Raw genomic sequence first — 18,943 nt, 5'->3', positions numbered from 1 at the left:
TTTTTTTTTTTTTTTTTTCACTCTGAGCTTTATTTGGTTGAAATTTAGAACAGGTCTGTAGTAAAGGATTGCCTGTCATTCACCCAGTGCATAGCGATTATAATCTGGAGAAGAGTATCAAGGCTACATAGCAAGATATTCCTTACAAAACAGAAAATTTATCTACAGAACTGTTTTCTGCTGTTCCTTACTGTTATTCCAGCAAACACAGTTAAGCATTTTAACTTTAGGGACTAAAATAGAAGATTTGTTTCAGGGCTGGAAGGGACGGTGCAGATCTTGGTGTGTATTCTAAGTCTTGTCACTTAGAAGATTATGACTTTTGGCTCATTATCAAAATCAGGAAGAAATTCTTCCTCCTACTTCCTGGGTGGATTTTGTTTACTTTGTTACATGTCTTCTTATTCTTTTTTTAAAAATGGCACTTTGGCTCATGCTGGCCTCAATTGTACAATAATCTCTCTGCCTCAGCCTCCCAAGTACTGAGATTATAAGCATACACCATCACACTCAAGTTTGTTTGAAAGAGGGCCTCACTCTGTAGACCAGGCTGGCTGGAACTCACTATGTCACCCAGGCTGGCCTCCAGTTACAGCCTTGCTGTAGCCTCTTGAGTATTAGCGTATTGAGTGTTCAAGGCTTGCATCACTATACACAACCATGTATTGCTTTGTAACATGAGGAAGTATTTGACTGTAGGTCATTTTAAATATGTCCTTCCTCACAAAGTTTCTGTTTTAGTCATCATGACTCCCTTTGTTAAATACTGTTTGGGTTAGACGGTCAAAGTTGCTATGGAACCCCGCGCCTTTGCTTTCTTCTTTAGTAATTTTCCATCTGTAACTCCTCGTAAGTTAATGAAGGGTGGTGGGTTTCAGGAGGAGGAGGAGGCCAAGCGATTGCTGTCACTTCCCAAGGTGCTGTGTCAGCCTATCACTTCAGCACTCTAGGCCCCTGCCTGAGTACCCAATTAGCATGGGTACTGAGTACTTGAAAATAAGCTGTAAAATGTTGGACCAATATGTAGGCTGGCTTATAAACTGTTTCAGATGTGTCTCCTTCAGTTCTTTAAAACTACTCTGTTGTTTTCTATGTAATAAACATAGTGGTTATCAGAAATACCACCTGGAAGATAGTGTACATTTGTAGATTTGAAATGAAGCATTTTGAAAAATTTTGGAATGGTATTAGCATGTTGAAAACAACACTTGACCTAGATTCTCTATTTTAATAACTGCAGAAATAAAACTACAAATTAATGAACCCTCAGAAGATACTTTAAAAAGTCAGGTTTAAAATATAACATGGCATTATGACTCCTTCTCTCTGTCCCCTTCTTTCTCCTACCCCTGCTGAATTGATCTGGAGGAAGTTCCCACAGACCTGCTCGTCTTGTCACTTTGGCCCTGTCCTTACCCTTTTCTACAAAGTGGATCTAAACATGTTATGGCATTTATCCCATTATATCCATACTATGGTTTTTCGCTCATACTGAATTGTGAGGACTGGGTTGGGTTGGTAAAGTCCAAGGTAGCATTTCATATTGGAGGTTTAAAGCTCAATGAAAGACTCTGCTCTGGAAAATACTTGTTGCCATCACTATTTTGAAATATTTTTCCATTCGAGTATATCACATAATCTCCTAAAGTTACATTGCTTAAAACTTTCTTTTTATTTTTTGAGACCGGGTCTCACTGTAGCTTTAGCTGTCCTGGAACTTGGCATGTAGTTGAGCTGGTTGCCTAAGACCGTAAACAATAGCTTGAGGGCCATTGAAATTTTAGAGCCTTTGAGCAGATTCCTGTCAGGGTGTTTACTTTCCATTGCAGTTTGTGGGAATACGCTTTCTGACCTCTTGCCGGTGTTTTTATAATGAACCAGCTTTGGACTTAACACATTAAATTTGATCTCCGGTATTCTGTACCACTTCCTGTGCTTTATTTTCTTCTTTAGCTCACAGAACACCATTGTACATGGGAAAGAGCACAATAGATGCTTTACAAACATTCTTCACTTTTGAAGGAGTGTTCACCACTGTTTCTGTAGTGCATGGCTTAGTTGCAGCTTGAATAAAGACATTATTTGCAGAGATTATCATTTCTGTTGGAGAAAGAGAAAACATTCTACCATACAGTTAGACTAGGAGGGCTGAGGATGCGATTCAGTTGATAGAGTGCTTGCCTAGTATGAATTAGTTCTGGGTTCATCTCCAGTACCCCATAAACTAGGCATAGTGGTGCATGCCACTATTGTTTCTGGCAATGTCTAGAGTCTCCTCAGCTATCACAACTCAAAAGATATTCTTGGTGCCGCAGTGTGAATCATCCTTTAGTGTTCAGAACAGTTTTTCCAACAAATAAATACCCAGCTTAAAATATCATTTAAGCCAGAGTTAAGAAATCTCTGTCAAAAATCATACAGCTAATGGTGAGACTTCACCCCATGTTTGTTTGTTTTTTTAATTTTTAAAATAATTTTATACATGTATATAATGTATTTGGATCTTTTTCACACAGATGTACCCATCACCCTTTCTTAACTCCGTCTTATTCCTGAATCCCTCCTTCCCAATGAATACCCTTCTTATTTTCATGTCTTTGTTTGGCTGGTTTTTGTTGTTGTTTGTTTTTTGTGACCCATTGTTAAATTAGGGTTACATGCAGCATTGGTGCACATTTATTGGAGCAAGGCCGTATTAACAGTGTCTGTAGCACTGGTGAAAAGAATGACTCCCTCTCCCCTAGCAGCCACCACTGTCAGCTGCTCAGGAGAGGCAGTGCTCGTGAGCCCCTTCCCCGCATCTATCCAGGAATGTGTGTATTGTGAATGGTAACACCGCAGCCATGCTACGTCCAGAAGACAGCCTTTTCCAGCTGTCCTTCCCCATCCTCGGGTTTGGCATCCCTTCCACCCTCTCTTCTGCAGTGTCCCTGAGCCTTGTAGGGGCTGACTAGATACCCTGTTTATGGCGGAGCATTCTCATCACTCACTTTTTCTCAGCATCTTGACCAGTTGTGAGTCTCTGCAATGACCACCACCCCCTCTAAACAGAAGCTTCTCTGACTGGACAGCACTGACCTGTGTTACCACCTTTCTGGACTTGCAATTTTGTGTTCTCTCCACACCAAAAATGATAGCACTGTGTTTTCCTCCTTTTGTTTTACTCACCTTTGTCCTCGGGTTTCATTCTCTGGATCTTTTTCTTAAGCCTAATGAATTATTTTGCAGCTATGAACATTAAAGTACATTAGAGTGCATTGCTTGAGTGAACATTGAATATCTCTCTAAAGGAGTAATATAAAGGTACCTTTAGTGGAGTTATGTTCCTATAAGTAAAATATTTGTGTAGCTAACCTTTTAAGGTATATCACTTTACTTTAGCTCATTTGAAACTTGGGTTTTCAGGGTATTTTCTTTCACCTTTTAAAATATAAATATATATGTGGAGCTGGAGAGTTATTGTTCATACTGGAAAGTTCTCTTGCTCAGGACTCTCAAAACCATTTGAAGTTAGAAGCAAAGCAATGAATGACATGTTTCTCTCACAAGTTAATAAATGAAGGTTTAAGGGGCATTTCATTGTCTCAGGTAGGTATTAGAATTATTTTGAGATATATTTTAGTTAAAATTTCATCTGTAAAGAGGGATCAGGCAATTCCAGAGTGACCTAAGCACTTGGGTGCTAGACCTGTTTAGGCAGACATTCTGGGATATTTCTGGAGGTAATTGTGTAAGGGATCTGGGTGTCAGATAAAAGTATAGACACTGGGAACCAAATGGACAACAATACACAGCTCCCCCATTGTGTAACATAGTCTGATTGAAGGTGCCAAATGTCTAAATAGATGGTTTAAAATAGCTCATAATTTGATATTACAAAGATAGAAAGTGTGCTTTAAATATGTCACTCTGAAATGCTTGAGTACACAGAGTTCTCTGTACCCAAAATCCCTTCCTCTTCTCTTCACTTTTGCAAATATTTATCAGGTACCTAACATACACTGATTCATTCATCAAATATTTATGGAGTACCTTTGTTTCAGGGGCTAGCTTCGATGATGCAACAAAAAACATTTTCCATGGTGAAGCCCTTGTATTGTATGTAGTCCAGGGAAGACAGGTAAGAAACAAGTAAAATGTAGACTTACACAGTTTTAAGTACTGTGGGAGAAAGTTGGGTGGAAAGGGGAGATAGCTTGGTACACAGGTAGGTGTGACAAGGGCAGACAGCTTTTAAAATAATTTTTTCAGGGAAAGCTTCATGGAAGAGGTCATGTATGGACACAGATGTGAAGAAAGTGAAGGCACTGCCTGTTGATAGGAGTGTTGTGTTGTAAGGGGCGTCATAGTAAACATTTAAGACTTAGTGAGCCATAAAGTCTCTATTTCTCTGCTCAGATCTGCTGTTGTCATATGAAAGTAACAGATGAAATGTAAACAAATGAGTAGGTTTGTATTCCAATAAAACTTTATCTAAAAAGCAGCGGGCCATTGCCATTTTAACTTGTTTCAGTGGAAAACTCCAAGTAAGCACAAGGTTGGTGTGTTTGAGGCGTATCAGGGAAGCAAACATTGTTGTAGTTTAATTTGGTGGGGGAGGGGAGGTAAGCTCTTCCACTTTGGGAAGAATAAAGAAAGGGTTGAAGATTTCAGACAAGGAAATAACATGAGTTGGTGGGAGACAAGGAAATAACATGAGTTGGTGGGGAGGATGGGGAGTTTTGAGATGGGGGAGGGCATGTTAAAATGCCTGTTGGATATTCAAGTGAAAGTGTCAGGAAGGGTGTTTGTGATACGGAGTTCAGAGAAGAGTTCTAAACTGTAGCCAAAATGGAAGCCTTCAGCCCAGAAATAGTATTTAGAGCCACTGGGACGTACTCCAGAGGGGCAAAAAAAAATTGGTTTTTGAGAGAGGGCATAAACAACAACAATAAAAACAAACCACTGAGATTTCTCAGTGAGTTATTCCAAAGCTCAGCACTACCTGGCAGTCTTAATTCCTTGGTGTTGAGTTTCGTGGGGAATGGGGTAATTCAACTTCTAAAAAGGCAATGATAATGATGCAAACAAGGTGGGAAAACTGCACTAGATTAGACTCCACTCACAGGTGGTAAGGGTTGATGGATAGGGAAGAAGAGGTCTGAAGACTGGATTCTTAGTTGCTCATGTCTAGACACTGGGTGATGAGGAACACCCAGGCAAGGAGACAGGCAAGGGGCTCTGTCCTAGAACCCAGTGATGAAGGGCTTTCAAGAGGAACCAGAGAGCAGCAGAGTTAAATGTTGCTGGTGGATCAGGCCTGATAAGGACTAGTAACTAACCACATGTGTAATATACAACTTCGGTGAAGTAGTTGTCTATTGGGATTACGTATGATCTCATGTAGTATGATCTCATGTAGTAGGTTGACTCCAACTGTGATTGCAGGGAATTCCTTTTTTTAAAGTGGATATTGCAGCAATGTTAAGTATGTTCACATGGTTGTGAAACAGGTCTCTAGAACTTTACAAACATCTTAAGCTCTATACCTGTTTAAAAAAAAAAATAACTGGCTGCCCACTAGCCCCTGACAAATGCCATTCTGCTTTATTTCAATGTGATTATTTTAGATACTATATGTAGAATCATATAGTACTGGTATGTAGTATAGTACTAGTATATAGTATAGTATATCATATAATACTAGTATATACTATAGTAGTCTATGATATGTAGAATCATATAGTACTAGTCTTTTGTGACTGGCTTACACAAAGAAACCCTGTCTCAAAAAAACAAAAACAAAAAGCTGAATAATTGGTTCCTTCATGCTTTTTCATAGCACTCTAGAGTAACATGTTCCTTACAGGAAATAAGAATTTATGTAATTTTCTCCAGGGTTCAAAGTCAGAACCTGTCTTGTATTATTCACAGCTTCCAGAAAATGCAGAATGCTAATTCTGTATAAAAATAGAAGACACAGGTCATTCCCATGCTTGGAGGAATATTGAAAATTACGATGAGGTGATACCTGAAGTGGCTTTGTGGGAGTAGAGATTTCTTAGGCTGAGAAAGGACATTCTAATTGAGTGTGGCATTCTGGGTAGAGGGCAGATGATCCCCACTGTGCATGGTTTCACGACAGTACCTTGTGCTACAGGAACTGGGGCAGGAGGGTTTGGAGGGAGGGAGACAGAGATGGGGGGGGGGCAGTGGCGCATACACCTAGGGCAACAAAGAAGCTCTCCTTCTTAGGCACCTGTTGGCAAGAGGGGAGGAAATGGAGAGAGAATGTTAGGCTCAACTTCTTTTTGGGTATATTTTGTTAGCTTGTCACAAACCTAGACATATCTGGGAACAGGTAATCTCAAATTGAGGAATTACTCCCATCAGACTGGTCTGTAGGCAGGTCTGTGGGGCATTTTCTTGATTAATGATTGATGTCAGGCAGCCCATCTGATATGGGAGGTACCACCCCTGGGCAGGTGGTCCTGGGTTGTATAAAAAGCAGGCTAAGCAAACCAATAAGCAGCACTCCTTCATGGCCTCTGCTTCAGTTTCTGCTTCCAGGTTCCTGCCTTGGCTTCCCTAAAGGAACTATGAACCTGGGATATATAAGCCAAATAAACTCTTTCCTCCTCAAGTTGCTTTTGGTCATGGTGATTAATCACAGCTCTAGAAATGCTAATTAAGATGGGTAGTGTTTTGTGTAGGGAGAGGGGCACAGGTCCAAGGGATGGCAGTTACATGAGTGTTGTATCAATCCAAGCAGCTAAAGCAGTGTTAAAGGACTGTTGAGATTTCTGAGATGGTGAGGTGACTAGTTGGTCGGGAAAATTTCACAATTAGCGACTAGGAGTGTTTTAGTCTCTGTACTGCTGTGAAGAGACACCATGATCAGGGCATCATATAAAAGGAAGTATTTAATTGGGGGCTTGCTTACTGCTTTAGAGGGTTAGTCTATGATCATCATGGTATGAAGCATGGTGGCAGGCAGACAAGCTTGGCACTGGAGCCATAGCTGAGACCTTACATCTGATCTGCAAAAAGGAGGCAGAAAGAGACCAACATTGGACCTAGCATCCCCCTTTGAAACCTCAAAGTCCAGCTCCCACCCCCCAGTGAGTGACACACCTCCTCCATCAAGGCCACACCTCCTAATCCTTCCTAAATAGTCTACTAACTGGGAATCAGATATTCAAATATATGAGCCTGTGGGGGCCATTCTCATTCAAACCACCATACGAGGGATGGAGGGAGGAAGGAAACATACTCGAGGCAGAACTATTAGTGCTTGTGGGATATGGGACATTTGAAGTGACTTTAGGATACCAGGGCTAGTCATTGCAGCTGAGAGAGCAGCACTTAAGTAGCAGCCTGAAGAAAGGCTGGGTTTCTGTGTAATGTGCTCCTGTTGGCTCCTCAGCTTGCTATCTAAAGTCTCGTCTGTGTATTAATCCTAATCCCAGTTTCTCATTGAGGAAAACTAAGGCACACAGGAGAGGTTTAGGACTTTATTTAAGGCCACAAAGTTAGCAAGTGGTGGGGACAGAATACACATTTAGGCACACCTAGAAAATGAAATTACACCAAAATTGAGAACAAATGCCAGCTGCCTTTGTAGATAACCTCTTCTTCAGAGTATTAAGTTTTAGTTAAAACAAACAAAACACTAGTGCTTTGGAAGAAAAGAGACTTTAATTGGTAATCCTCTTGTGCCCAGATCTTGGTTGTGGGGACATTTTACAAATTCTAGTTTGCTTGCTTGTTTGTGATTTTTGTTTGGTTTGGTTTGGTTTTGAGACAAGGTCTCACTCTAACCAGGCTGGTGTAAAACTCATTCATAGCTGGCACTGCAGGTATGAGCCACCATGTCCATCTTGTTTGCACTTTAAACTGTTTGTAACGTATTTTCTTTTACATGCATGAGTTTTTGACTGCATTTATGTCTGTGCACTGTATGCATGTTTGGTGCCTGTGGAGGCCAGGAGAAGGCTTCAGATCCCTGGGCTGCCATGTGGTTGCTGGGAATCAATCCTTTCTAAGAGCAGCCAGTGTTCTTAACCACTGAGCCATCTGTCCAGCACCTTGTTTGCTCCTTGTAAAAGCGTTTACCTGGGTTCTAGAGTAATACTTTGGAAACCTTGACTTTCCCCCTGTCCGGGGAAGAACTGGGAAATTTGTTGTGTATGCCTTAGGTTTGAGGGAACCAAAACCTAAGCTTTTTGTTCTAATTAAAAATTTTCTTTATTGTATCTATTTACTGTGTGTGTAAATAGGCAAGGGCACACATGCTACAACGTGTGGAAGACAGAGGGCAGCTTGGGAGAGTGAGTCCTCGTCTTCCACTATGTGGGACCTGGGAATCAACTTCATATTGTCGGGCTTGGGAGCACCTTCACCCACTGAGCCATTTCACCGGCCATAAACTTACTGTATTATTATTATTATTATTATTATTAGTTTTTATTTTATTTTGTTTTTTGTAGCCCAGGCTGGCCTTGAATTCAGATCCGACTATTCAGCCTCCCAAGTGCTAGGATTAAAGACATGTACTACCTCTCCTAGACATAACTTAAGTTTTTGTCTACTCTAAACACATGAATGGCTGTTATTATTAGGCAAGGAACTGTAAGAAGTGAGACTCTGGTGAGTAACTTGTCTTATTTGAGCCCAGTTTGTTTGCTCTGAACTAGTGTGTGTATGTAGCTCAGTGCTCCCTGGATATGCTACTTTTCCTTTGCTACTCACTCATTTTGGTCTCATCTCAATTGGCCTCAGTGACCTGTGTATATCATTCCTCCTTCCGCCAACTTAAAACTGAAGGCCCATCACTTCCAGTCACTAACTGCAACTACTGCTTTATTCCTGGACTTTTAAAATGAAAGGTTAAATTATATATGTGCCTTTGAATTAGATAACTTCTGAGTACATGGCTAACCATCATGGGTTAATGCAGGGCCCAGAAAACATGTCAGTGTTTGTAACACCCAGTGAAAAGGCGTTTTGGGAAACCAGTTTGCATACCAACCTGAGACAGTGTGTTAACGTGGGGACTGTCTGCCCTGACTTGTCTATCAACTTATTTTTCCAGGAAGCAGTAGTTCAGGAATTATTTCTGTAGCTGGAAATAACAAATATTAGATCTGTAAGTGATTGAATTGCTTTGGAAAATATTTTATAAATAAAGTGGGCAATCTCAAGATTTTATGAAAGTTTTTGTAAATCAGTGACTTGGAATCAATTCATGTTTTAAGCCAGTGGCATGTACTAGTCTTCTTTAAGTTATGAATAAATTGTTTAAAGTCATCATGGAGAAATTTTGCTGTCTTCATTTTTCTGTACATGGTCAGAAATTTGGAAGTTCTTTTGACTACATTGTTTGCTAATAGGATAGTTTAATAAATGAATCTAATATTAAAATAAACTTTGAGCAATATTGACATCTTTTCTCCAATGATTCAAATATCTTTATGTGTGTTTGTTCAGTAATTGGTCAGATGAACGCTTATCTTTTTACTACCAGGCACTAGGACCTCCTCAAGTAGATTTTGAGGGCTGTTGACTTCTAATAACACTTGGCAAGTTCTGGAGCTGTCTGTTGTTTTTAACTCCACAAAGATGGCTTCCTAAATAAATGCTAAAGTTATGTTATCAATTTCAAAGCTTATTTATACATGTTAAATAATTTTTTTTAACTTAGCCCCCGGTTAAGATGTTGCCTCAATTTAAGTTGGTTCATTTGCCTTTTTCAAACAGGCAAGTTTGTAGATAATGAGTTGTAACTCATATGGCCATTACTAGTTGCAATTTATAATATAGAAGTTAAGCAGACAATTTCTTTCAGAATCCATATGCTAAATATAAATGTCTTTGCTGACCCGGGGCAGGAGAGTCATACTACACAGTAGCAACATAAGAAAATAATGTACCTTGGTCTAGACAGTTTGCAAACAGATGAAGTTAAAATCACAACTTTTTAAGTTGCCTTAGTGTTCAGATTCTAGCTAGGATTCAGATTCTAGTGTTCAGATTCTAGGAACTTGTTTATATTTTAATATCTATAGTAGTGAGCTAATTGCATGTTTAGGAAACAGTTTAAGATGTATTTGTATACAACAATGTTAATCACTTTGATTTTCATTCCAAACTGACCAATTTAGAAGCACATTTATAATGTATACATGAACTCATTTGCATTTTGTTCTAGATAACTGAACATAGATTTCATATCATTAGTGATTTTTGTCAGTTGTTGGAAGGCTCATTTCCCTCTGCCTTAGTATCAGAACTGTGCATCTCTAATAAATGTTGGATATATTAAGCATTAGGAAATATACTTTTAAAAATAAGTGACTTTCAGTTTTAGGTGAAATTAAGGAAATATATTTTAAAATGAGATATCCCTTCATGTTATATAAAGAAAATAAAAAGCTAAAAACACTGAGGTATTGCTACTTCTGAAAAATAAAGTATTCCTGGTTTGAAATGTCCTCTGTGCCTTCTGCCTGGGGGGACCCTGAGTTTGTAGGCTTGCTTACCTCCACCTTCTCTGTCCATTTCCTCAACTCGTATATCCCTTACTTAGTAAAGACAGGACTTGCCTCTATGTCTGTTCCCTAGTATTAAGCATCCTGTCTGACAAACTGTTTAATAACAAACTTTCAGTAAACTATTTCTAATCAATTTAGAGTGAGTGGTCATTTAGAGTTGATGTCTAATAAGAAAATAATATATTACATTCCTGAGTTTTTCTTAAATGCCTCCCTTATGTTATGTCCGTTGGGAACTATGTTACAGTAGGACAATCTAAGTTTCTTTTTGTGTTTTCTTTTGCTCAATATGTAGTTTTTGCCAAGAACAGGCCCAGCTCAAAATGATGACTAAACCAAGCTACATAGGGGTTCGTGCCACTGTTTCCTCCCCTTGGAAGCCCCTGACTCCATGTTGGCAGCAGCCTCCTCAAAGCATAATGTTTCACTCGTGCATTACATAGCTTTTCTCTCCTTGAAAGAAATAGTATCTTTTATTCTTTGACAATTTCATACATACATAGTATATCTTGATCATATGTATGCACCCTAACTCTCCTTATTCCCCTCTTTTTAAAAAATAATTTACTTTTATTTACATTGATATATTGCTTGCATATATATGGGGGGAGGGTGTTGGATCTCCTGGAACTTAAGTTTACAGACAGTTTGAGCTGCCATGTGGGTGCTAGGAATTGAACCTGGTTCCTCCGGAAGAGCAGCTAGTGCTCTTAACTTCTGAGCCATCTCTAGCCCCTTCGCTCTTTTTTAAAACTAAAAATGTTAACTGCTTTGCAGGTTGCATGCTATTTTCACCAGTCAGACCCTAATTACTGTTTTTGAAATGCTATTTTAAAACTGTCTCGCTGGTCATAGGTATTATATTACAGGTCATAAAGTTCAACTCTGTTTTGAAATTCTTCTTCATTGAGGGCCTGTAATCACTACTCTTAATTTGTTGCTCTCCTAATGATTTTATTGAGATATAATTCACATGCCATAAAGTTTTCCTATTAAAGTATCTGTGCACAGAGCTGTGTGGACCATCACAACTGCTTCAGAGTATTGTCATCACCCAAAAGAGAAACATCACGTCTATAGTACTCACTATCAGTTACTCACCTTCCTTCCTCTCCATCCACTGCCAGCCACTAACCTGGCATGTATGGCAATGGATTTGCCTCTTGTAGACATTTCATAGAAGCAGAGTTTTAAAGTATATGGATGTACATCTCAGACATCTTTGATTTAGCATAATGTTTGAAGTTCATTCATATTGTAACATATCCATGTTTTTATTTTTAGATTAAATTATGAGTTTTGATGCACATTTGGAAGTTCCCACCTTTTAATAATGCTCCTGTAAACATTTGTGCTGTTTTTGTATGTTTCCATTTCCTTTAGATACATAACAAGGGAAGGAGATTATGTCTTTTGGTAATAACAATTGCTCTTTGGGAAATTTTCAGATTATCTTGCAAAAGTGACTCCACCATTTTATGATATCACTAGCAATATATGATGGTTCCAGTTTTCTACATCCTCACCAATACTGATTACTACCTATTTTTGGCTGCCCTAAGTCATGTGGTACAGTAATATTTTGTGGGTTTGATTTGCATTTTTCTAATGACTAAACGATGGTGAATATCTTTTTATGTTCTCTTTTTAGAAACATCTACTTAATCCTTTGCCTTTTTTTTTAAATTGAGTAATAAGTTCTAAGTTCTTTTGTATTCTAGAATTAAGTACCTTTTCTTAATTTCAAATACTTCTCCCATTCTGTGGATTTTCTTTTTACTACCCCTGCTGAAACAGGGTTTCTCTGTGTAGCCTGGGCTGTCCTGGAACTCCCTCATGTAGGCTGGGCTGGCCTTGAGCTCGGAGAACCACTTGTCTCTGCCTCCCAAGTGCTGGATTAAAGGTGTGCACCACCATGTAGGGCTTTCTTTTCACTTTCATAGCAGAGGCCTTCTTCATGGAGTCAACCATCCACAGACCAAAAATTCTTGAAAAAGAATTGTGTCTGTACTGAACATGTACAGGTTTATTTTGTTGTCACTTGTCTCTAAGCAATACAAAACAGTAAATTTTATATAGCATGAACATTGTTACCAGGTAGTATAATAATCTAGAGATGATTACAGGCTTATGGGAAGGTATGTGTGAATTATATACAATTAGAACACCATTTTCTGTAAAAGTCATGAGCATCCATAGGAGTGGGGTTTCCTGGTGATACTGAGGGACAGCTGTGTATTTCCATTAGAGTGAGGACTTGAATATTCATCCTGTAATAATGAAGACATTAAAGATTGAGGATTTTTCTTTTAATCTTTCCCCATTATGTGATTTCATCTATGATTTGATATATTACCTCAGGTTCCTTTAAGAAAAACTTATATTTCTTTACAGTACTTATATATTGTATATTTTTGAGGTGTTACACAACATGAATAGTATTTTCCCTATCTGCCCCCCCCCTTTTTTTGTCTTCTGGCTTTGGCTCTCTCTGGCTCTCTCTCTAAGACAGTCTCTGTAGTTTCCCTGGCTACCTGGCTATACTTGGAGCCCCCTGTGTAGACCAGGATGACTGAACTCACAGAGATCCATCACCATCTCTTCAGAGTGCTGGGATTATAAGTGTGCACCATCACACCCAGTTTTTGTTTTTTTTTTTATTACGATTCTCGTCTGTTTAACTCATCACCCTCAATTTTAGCTGCCCAATTTATGTTTTCTTTTATACCTAGTTGCCTCCCTGCTTTTCCACTTACTGTCATACCAGTTCAGCCCTAAACCTGAAAAACAGATTCCTTTAGATATCATTAATATGGAATTTGAAAATAATTTCCTTGTGCTTTATCATTTCTGTCTTAAAATACTGGGTTTTTTTTTTTTTTCTTTTGAAGTTATAGTGTTATTGGTTTCATTATTTTGTCATGGGTGAATTATGGAGTGATTGAAAGTAGGTTTTAAAAAACCTAGCATGTTTTAGACAGCTGGGGTTCTGATTGTTTTCTTATGTGTTAGCATGGTGGAAACTATCTCTCAGCCTGTTGCATCTTTGTTTGCATTGGCTAATTCCCATTTAGCAGTATTCATCATGGACCGGTTTGACTTAGGCAATAGTCTCTAGAGATAAAAGGTGATCAAAACTAAGTAAGGACTGTGCCATAATGGAACTTGGTCTTGGGGGGGGGGGCAAACATAAATCATAAATGAGCCTGGCAATGGTGGCACATGCCTCGATTCCCAGCACTTGAGAGACAGAGGCAAATGGATGGATGGATGTCTTTGAGTTTAAGGACAGTCAGAGCTTCCTAGTGAGACTCAGTCTCAAAAAAATCAAACAAAACCCTTAAATAAATGTCAAATTACATTTGTGAGTAATGCTATGAGGGAGTGCTTCAGAATGGGAAGAGTAAATTTTGGGGTGAAATTTAGCCTCATTTAGAACTTTGAGAGCTTTCTCTGAAAGAATTAAGTGTAAATAGGAGCCAAGTGGGTTTAAGAGGACAAAGAGGAGTTAGGAGTCTCAGCATGAAACAGCGTTGTGTGCACACTGGTTCTGCAGGAAACAGCCTTAGACTACTTGTCCCCCACCCCCTAAACAGTGTATCTCTGCCCGATGACATCTGGAATGTCAACTGGAAGACTTAAGCCTGAAGACAATGGCTAGAATTGGGAATCTTAAAGCTCCTTCCCTGACTGTCTGGTGGGGCCCAAGTGAATCTATTGGACAGGGCACACATAGGTGACCTCTTCATTTATCCTGGATTTCCTCAGTACATAGTATCTTGGTAACAAAAGAGTCCAGGGGACTATTCCAGAGAGACCCAGGAGGTTAAGGCTTGGACATCAAGCCAGAGATACAAAGTCTCACCCCACTTCAAGGCCAAGGGAAATAACTGTCATTTTCTGATCAAGAGAGTAGCACTTTGGTAATACCAGAAGTATGACTGTGTTGTGCTTCTCAAGAAGCTGGTAGGTCCTAGAGAAACTAGAGTACAGAAAGCTGGAGAGGGAGATAGGTCATTCACAAGGCTTTGTAGAACATTAAAAAAAAAATTATTTTAAGGATATTAAGAATTTGGGGGTTAACATTAGATTTGTGTTTTCTAAGATCATTGTGGCAAGCTGTATGGGGTGGTCTGTTTCTTCTCCCCCCACATTAGGAAGCATGTAAAATAATCTAGGAGTAAAGTTGGCTAGGAGGTGGCTATGAAGATGGAGGTGCATGGATTTGAGAGTCATGAAGGAATTTAGGAATAATCACTAGTTCTTGAGGATGGGGATTAGAAAACAAAGTGTTAAGTATGGTCTTGTGGATTCTGATATGCTGCCAGACAAGTATGTCATTTGCCAGGATGGAAAACAGGAGAAATGAACTGGAATTAAGGAGAAGCATGTGTACTCGGTTTGTGACACATACTGAATTGGAAATGTTAAATAGGCCTCTGCCTTTGTGAGCCTACAGGTCAGAAGAGTGATCTATGCTGGGGATAGAAATTTATGAATCATCTGAGGATGGTGAGAAAGTTCTGCTGTTAAAGAGTACTTGCTGCCCTTGCAGAAGACCAGAGTTCATTTCCTACCACCCACAGTGGGAGTACCATGACAACCTGTCTCCAGGGGAATCCAGTGTCCTCTTCTGTCCTCCTTGGGCACCCACATGGTCATGCACTTAATCAACACACACACACACACACACACACACACACACACACACACACACACACACGTTTAAAACTTTATAAACTGAAAGAAGTTTATGAGTTGTCTGTGGGTCATAATTGAGATGAGGAGAGCAGAAAAATCACCAAGATTACCTGGGACAGAAAACAGAGCTCAGCACTGAGGCTTGACCCATAGTTGAAGCTTAAGAAGGGGAAGGTGTGCAGAAGGAGAGGCCCAATAGGAGGAACCACACCCACAGGTAAGCATAGGTAAGGGAAGAAAATCTAGTTAAGAGGAAGGTTAGGCAGAAAATCAAATATTCCTGCTAAGTATTGGGAAAAGATTGAAACATGGTCATTAGTTTAAAGGTAGGTAAATGTAAAGTTCAGTAATAATAGCAGTGATTGTGGGGAGTAAAGACTCTGAGATCCTGATTGTGCTATTATTAGTAATTTTTGTCAGGTAAGGAGATGAAAATAGATTGGATGCCTCCTTCAAGTTTATCCTCAAAGTTAGAGAGCAGTGTGGCTGATGATGGTGGTAGTTTTAATATTTTATAATGAGAAAATGAGAATTCATTTTTGAAGAGAATGATAACCTTTGAGAGTGAGTAGAGATATCAGAATGGTAAGTTGAGAATTTCTGCTGTTTGGTGAAGTTGTAGTTTTGTGAAAGACAAACCCACACTATTTGTATAGGAACTTACCAATAAGTATCTGTTGTGTTAAATTATGACTATTTGGAGGGGTCACTAATTAGAGTGTTCGTTTTTATACTTGTCCCTTTTTTCTCAGAAGAATGATGAAAATGGAAATTGCTCAGGGGAAGGAATTGAATTCCCTACAACAAATTTGTATGAATTGGAAAGCCGTGTTTTGACTGATCATTGGTCTATCCCATACAAGCGGGAAGAATCACTAGGCAAATGTCTGTTGGCTTCTACCTACTTAGCAAGACTTGGTAAGCTTTCACTTTCATACCTCAGATGTTTGTTACAGAACACAAAGTTTCATCTTTGTGTCTATCATTGTCTGTGTGATTTTGGTCAGACCATTTATTTTCTCAGTCTCTGTCATGCCCTGTGGGATAAAAGCTTTAAACCAGCTGTTTGTTTCAATTCTAGTAGAGTATAAGATTATTTGTAATAGAATTGAGAAGCTTTGTAGAGACAAAAATTAACTTTTTCCTAGAAGCTTGGAGCATTTTCAATTTGGGCTCAATTCAGGGCTCCTTCCTTCCTTCCTTCCTTCTTTTTCTTTCTTTCTTTCTTTCTTTCTTTCTTTCTTTCTTTCTTTCTTTCTTTTCTTTCTTGTTTTTTTAGAATAGGAAGAATTCTGGCAATGTATTCCCCTAGCATATGTGAGGCCAGGTCCCTGAGAATGGGAAGAAAGTGGGGAAGGAGACGAGAGAAGAATGCATAGTTTGCTAATCATGATTAAATGTAAGATGCCTCAAAGGAAATATTATGACTAGTCTTAGATTTAATCCCAATAGACTTCTATGGTCCATTTAGTATTGATTTCCTGACACTGGTATTTTTTAAGAGTCTATTAGAATGCTAGGCAGCAGTTCTGGGGAGTTCTAAAAATAGAATTGTTTATCAGTATTCCCAGTGATATAATTCATTATTAAGTTTAAGCATTTCAGACCCAGGAAGTTAGTAGTCTCAGTTAGTAAACATACTTGCCTCCAAGTCTAACAACCTGATGGTGTAAGGAGAGAACCTATTCCTGTCAGTTTTTCCCCAACCTCCACTTACATGCATCACCCCACCCCCACAGTAAATAAATGTAAATAAATATTTAAAACACAATGCATTCTTCCTCTGAATAACTTTTACAGTAGGTTCTTTCATTCACTTAGCATTTATTACTTGCTATGTGTATTGTGTGAGACAGTTCTTTGTTTTATTTTCATAGAGTTCATCTACATGTTTTAGAAAAGAAAAGTAATTGGGGCATTTGTTTCAAATATGTTTATATAAATGGCTGTTTAAGCAATTAGTGGCTAGTAAGTAGCTGCTGCTGTTTTATCTCATCAGGTCACGTAAGTTATTGTGACATGGAGACATAAGACCAACCATTTCAGTTTTAATTAGTGTCTAGTTGAATGCTATGATTATTTATCAGCCTGCTACTGTAGCAGAATGTCTGCATGCTTTTAGTAATTGCTTGAGAAACAAGGTTTTGTGATAAAGATCTGTATGTAAGAATTTGTAACAAATATACAATGTCCACAAAGAGCACTTGAAATCTACATACGTTATATCCTCTTATTTATCTAACCAAGGTCTTTCAGAGTCTGATGAGAACTGCAAAAGATTTATGGAGCGGTGTATGCCTGAGGCATTTAAGAAGGTAAGGAAATTTTTGCTGATTTGATGGCTGGTAGGTTCAACAACCAAAGGTAGTTGAACTTTTGGTTTTAGTTTTAGATATTTATGCATAAAATCAGTTCATGAATCTTGTTTAACTAAGGAATTCTGTAATGTGAAATAAGCTTTGAATTTGAAACTTACCAGTAATTTACTTCGATTATATTCAAGTATTTACATTTACCTTTGGTTAACTCTTATTTCCTAATATTTAATTGCTAAGGAATAGACTCATTTAATTATAATTGGAGATTGTATAGCTTAGTAAAATATAGGTTGTGGCGCTTAGAAAATTTAGTATTCATTACCCAAATAAGAGCCACTACATGTTTTTTTTAATCTTAATTTTTTGAGATTATAATATATCATTTCTCTTTCTCTTTACTACCTCCAAATCTCCCTTATATTTCATCCAAGCCCTCTCATGTACTACCACCTTGATTTTTTTCAAATTCATGGCCTCTTTTTTCTTTACTTGTGGTTATATATATATGAGTGTGTGGATGGATAGATGGATAGATAGATAGATAGATAGATAGATAGATATCAACTACAACTTGCTCAGCCTTATATGTTTTCAGGGCTGACCATTTGGTATTGGGTAGCCAATCAGTAGTCTTCCTGGGGAAGACTGTTTCTCCTGCTTTTAGCGTTCCTTAGTTGTCTGCAGTTCTTTGTGCAGTGTTGAGGCCTCGTGAGTTTCCACCTTCTTCATGTTTGCATATCTATTGACATCAGCCTTGTTCAACTTATGTTCAGGCAGCCATGTGGTGAAACTATGTGGGTGTAACTTCTGACAATTCTAGGAGACACAGTCTCACAGCAAACTCCCTGTTCTGCTGGCTTTTAGAATCTTTCTGACTCCGCTAATTAGGGAAGTAGAGGAGAGAAATTCGGAAGAAAGAGGGAAGAGAGTAAGGATGTGAAAAGTCCACAAGGAATCATATTATTAACCATCAACCTAAAAAAAAAAAACAAAAACAAACAAAAAAAAACACTAAACAACAAAAAAAAACTGTAGTATACAGAAGTTGGTGTATAAATGTTCATATATAGTTTAAATGAAAATTTAACATCTGAGTTGACAGTGTTTTCCCCCAAAGCCCTAGACGACCTAACAGAAATCCAACACCAAGCATGAGAAACCCAGGGTTGTTTAAAACATTATAGTCTATTGCTATTACTCTTGGTAGCCTCACACAGGTGGAGCTAGGTCCCTATTGAAGAAGACACCATGCACTTCAGATACAGGGCTCAGAGGCCCCTTTGCTAGTTTTCTGACCTGAATGCCTCTTCCCTAAGGACTAGCTTTTATGGTAGCAGAAAGCTCCATGCAAACATCCAAAAGAGGGACGAAATCAGCCATCTTACCCCATTA

The 18,943-nt window shown here is 38.6% G+C and overlaps 1 protein-coding gene across 4 annotated transcripts in view; it reads left to right on the top strand.

The window, feature by feature from the left end:
* Positions 1-18,943, top strand: part of Usp24 (ubiquitin specific peptidase 24) — a 128,058-nt gene that overhangs the window by 15,398 nt on the left and 93,717 nt on the right. For 3 of the 4 annotated variants that reach the window (XM_035439737.1, XM_035439735.1, XM_027402340.2), the window contains exons 2-3: positions 15,986-16,151; positions 17,481-17,548. In XM_035439737.1, coding sequence (XP_035295628.1) covers positions 15,986-16,151; positions 17,481-17,548 — 234 coding nt within the window. The remainder of the gene's footprint in view (positions 1-15,985; positions 16,152-17,480; positions 17,549-18,943) is intronic. The other variant, XM_035439736.1, reaches the window with a different exon arrangement.

This window comes from Cricetulus griseus, chromosome 2, assembly GCF_003668045.3.
Source record: "Cricetulus griseus strain 17A/GY chromosome 2, alternate assembly CriGri-PICRH-1.0, whole genome shotgun sequence".
Classification (NCBI taxonomy): domain Eukaryota; kingdom Metazoa; phylum Chordata; class Mammalia; order Rodentia; family Cricetidae; genus Cricetulus; species Cricetulus griseus.
This window is presented reverse-complemented; position numbering and strand designations above follow the sequence as displayed.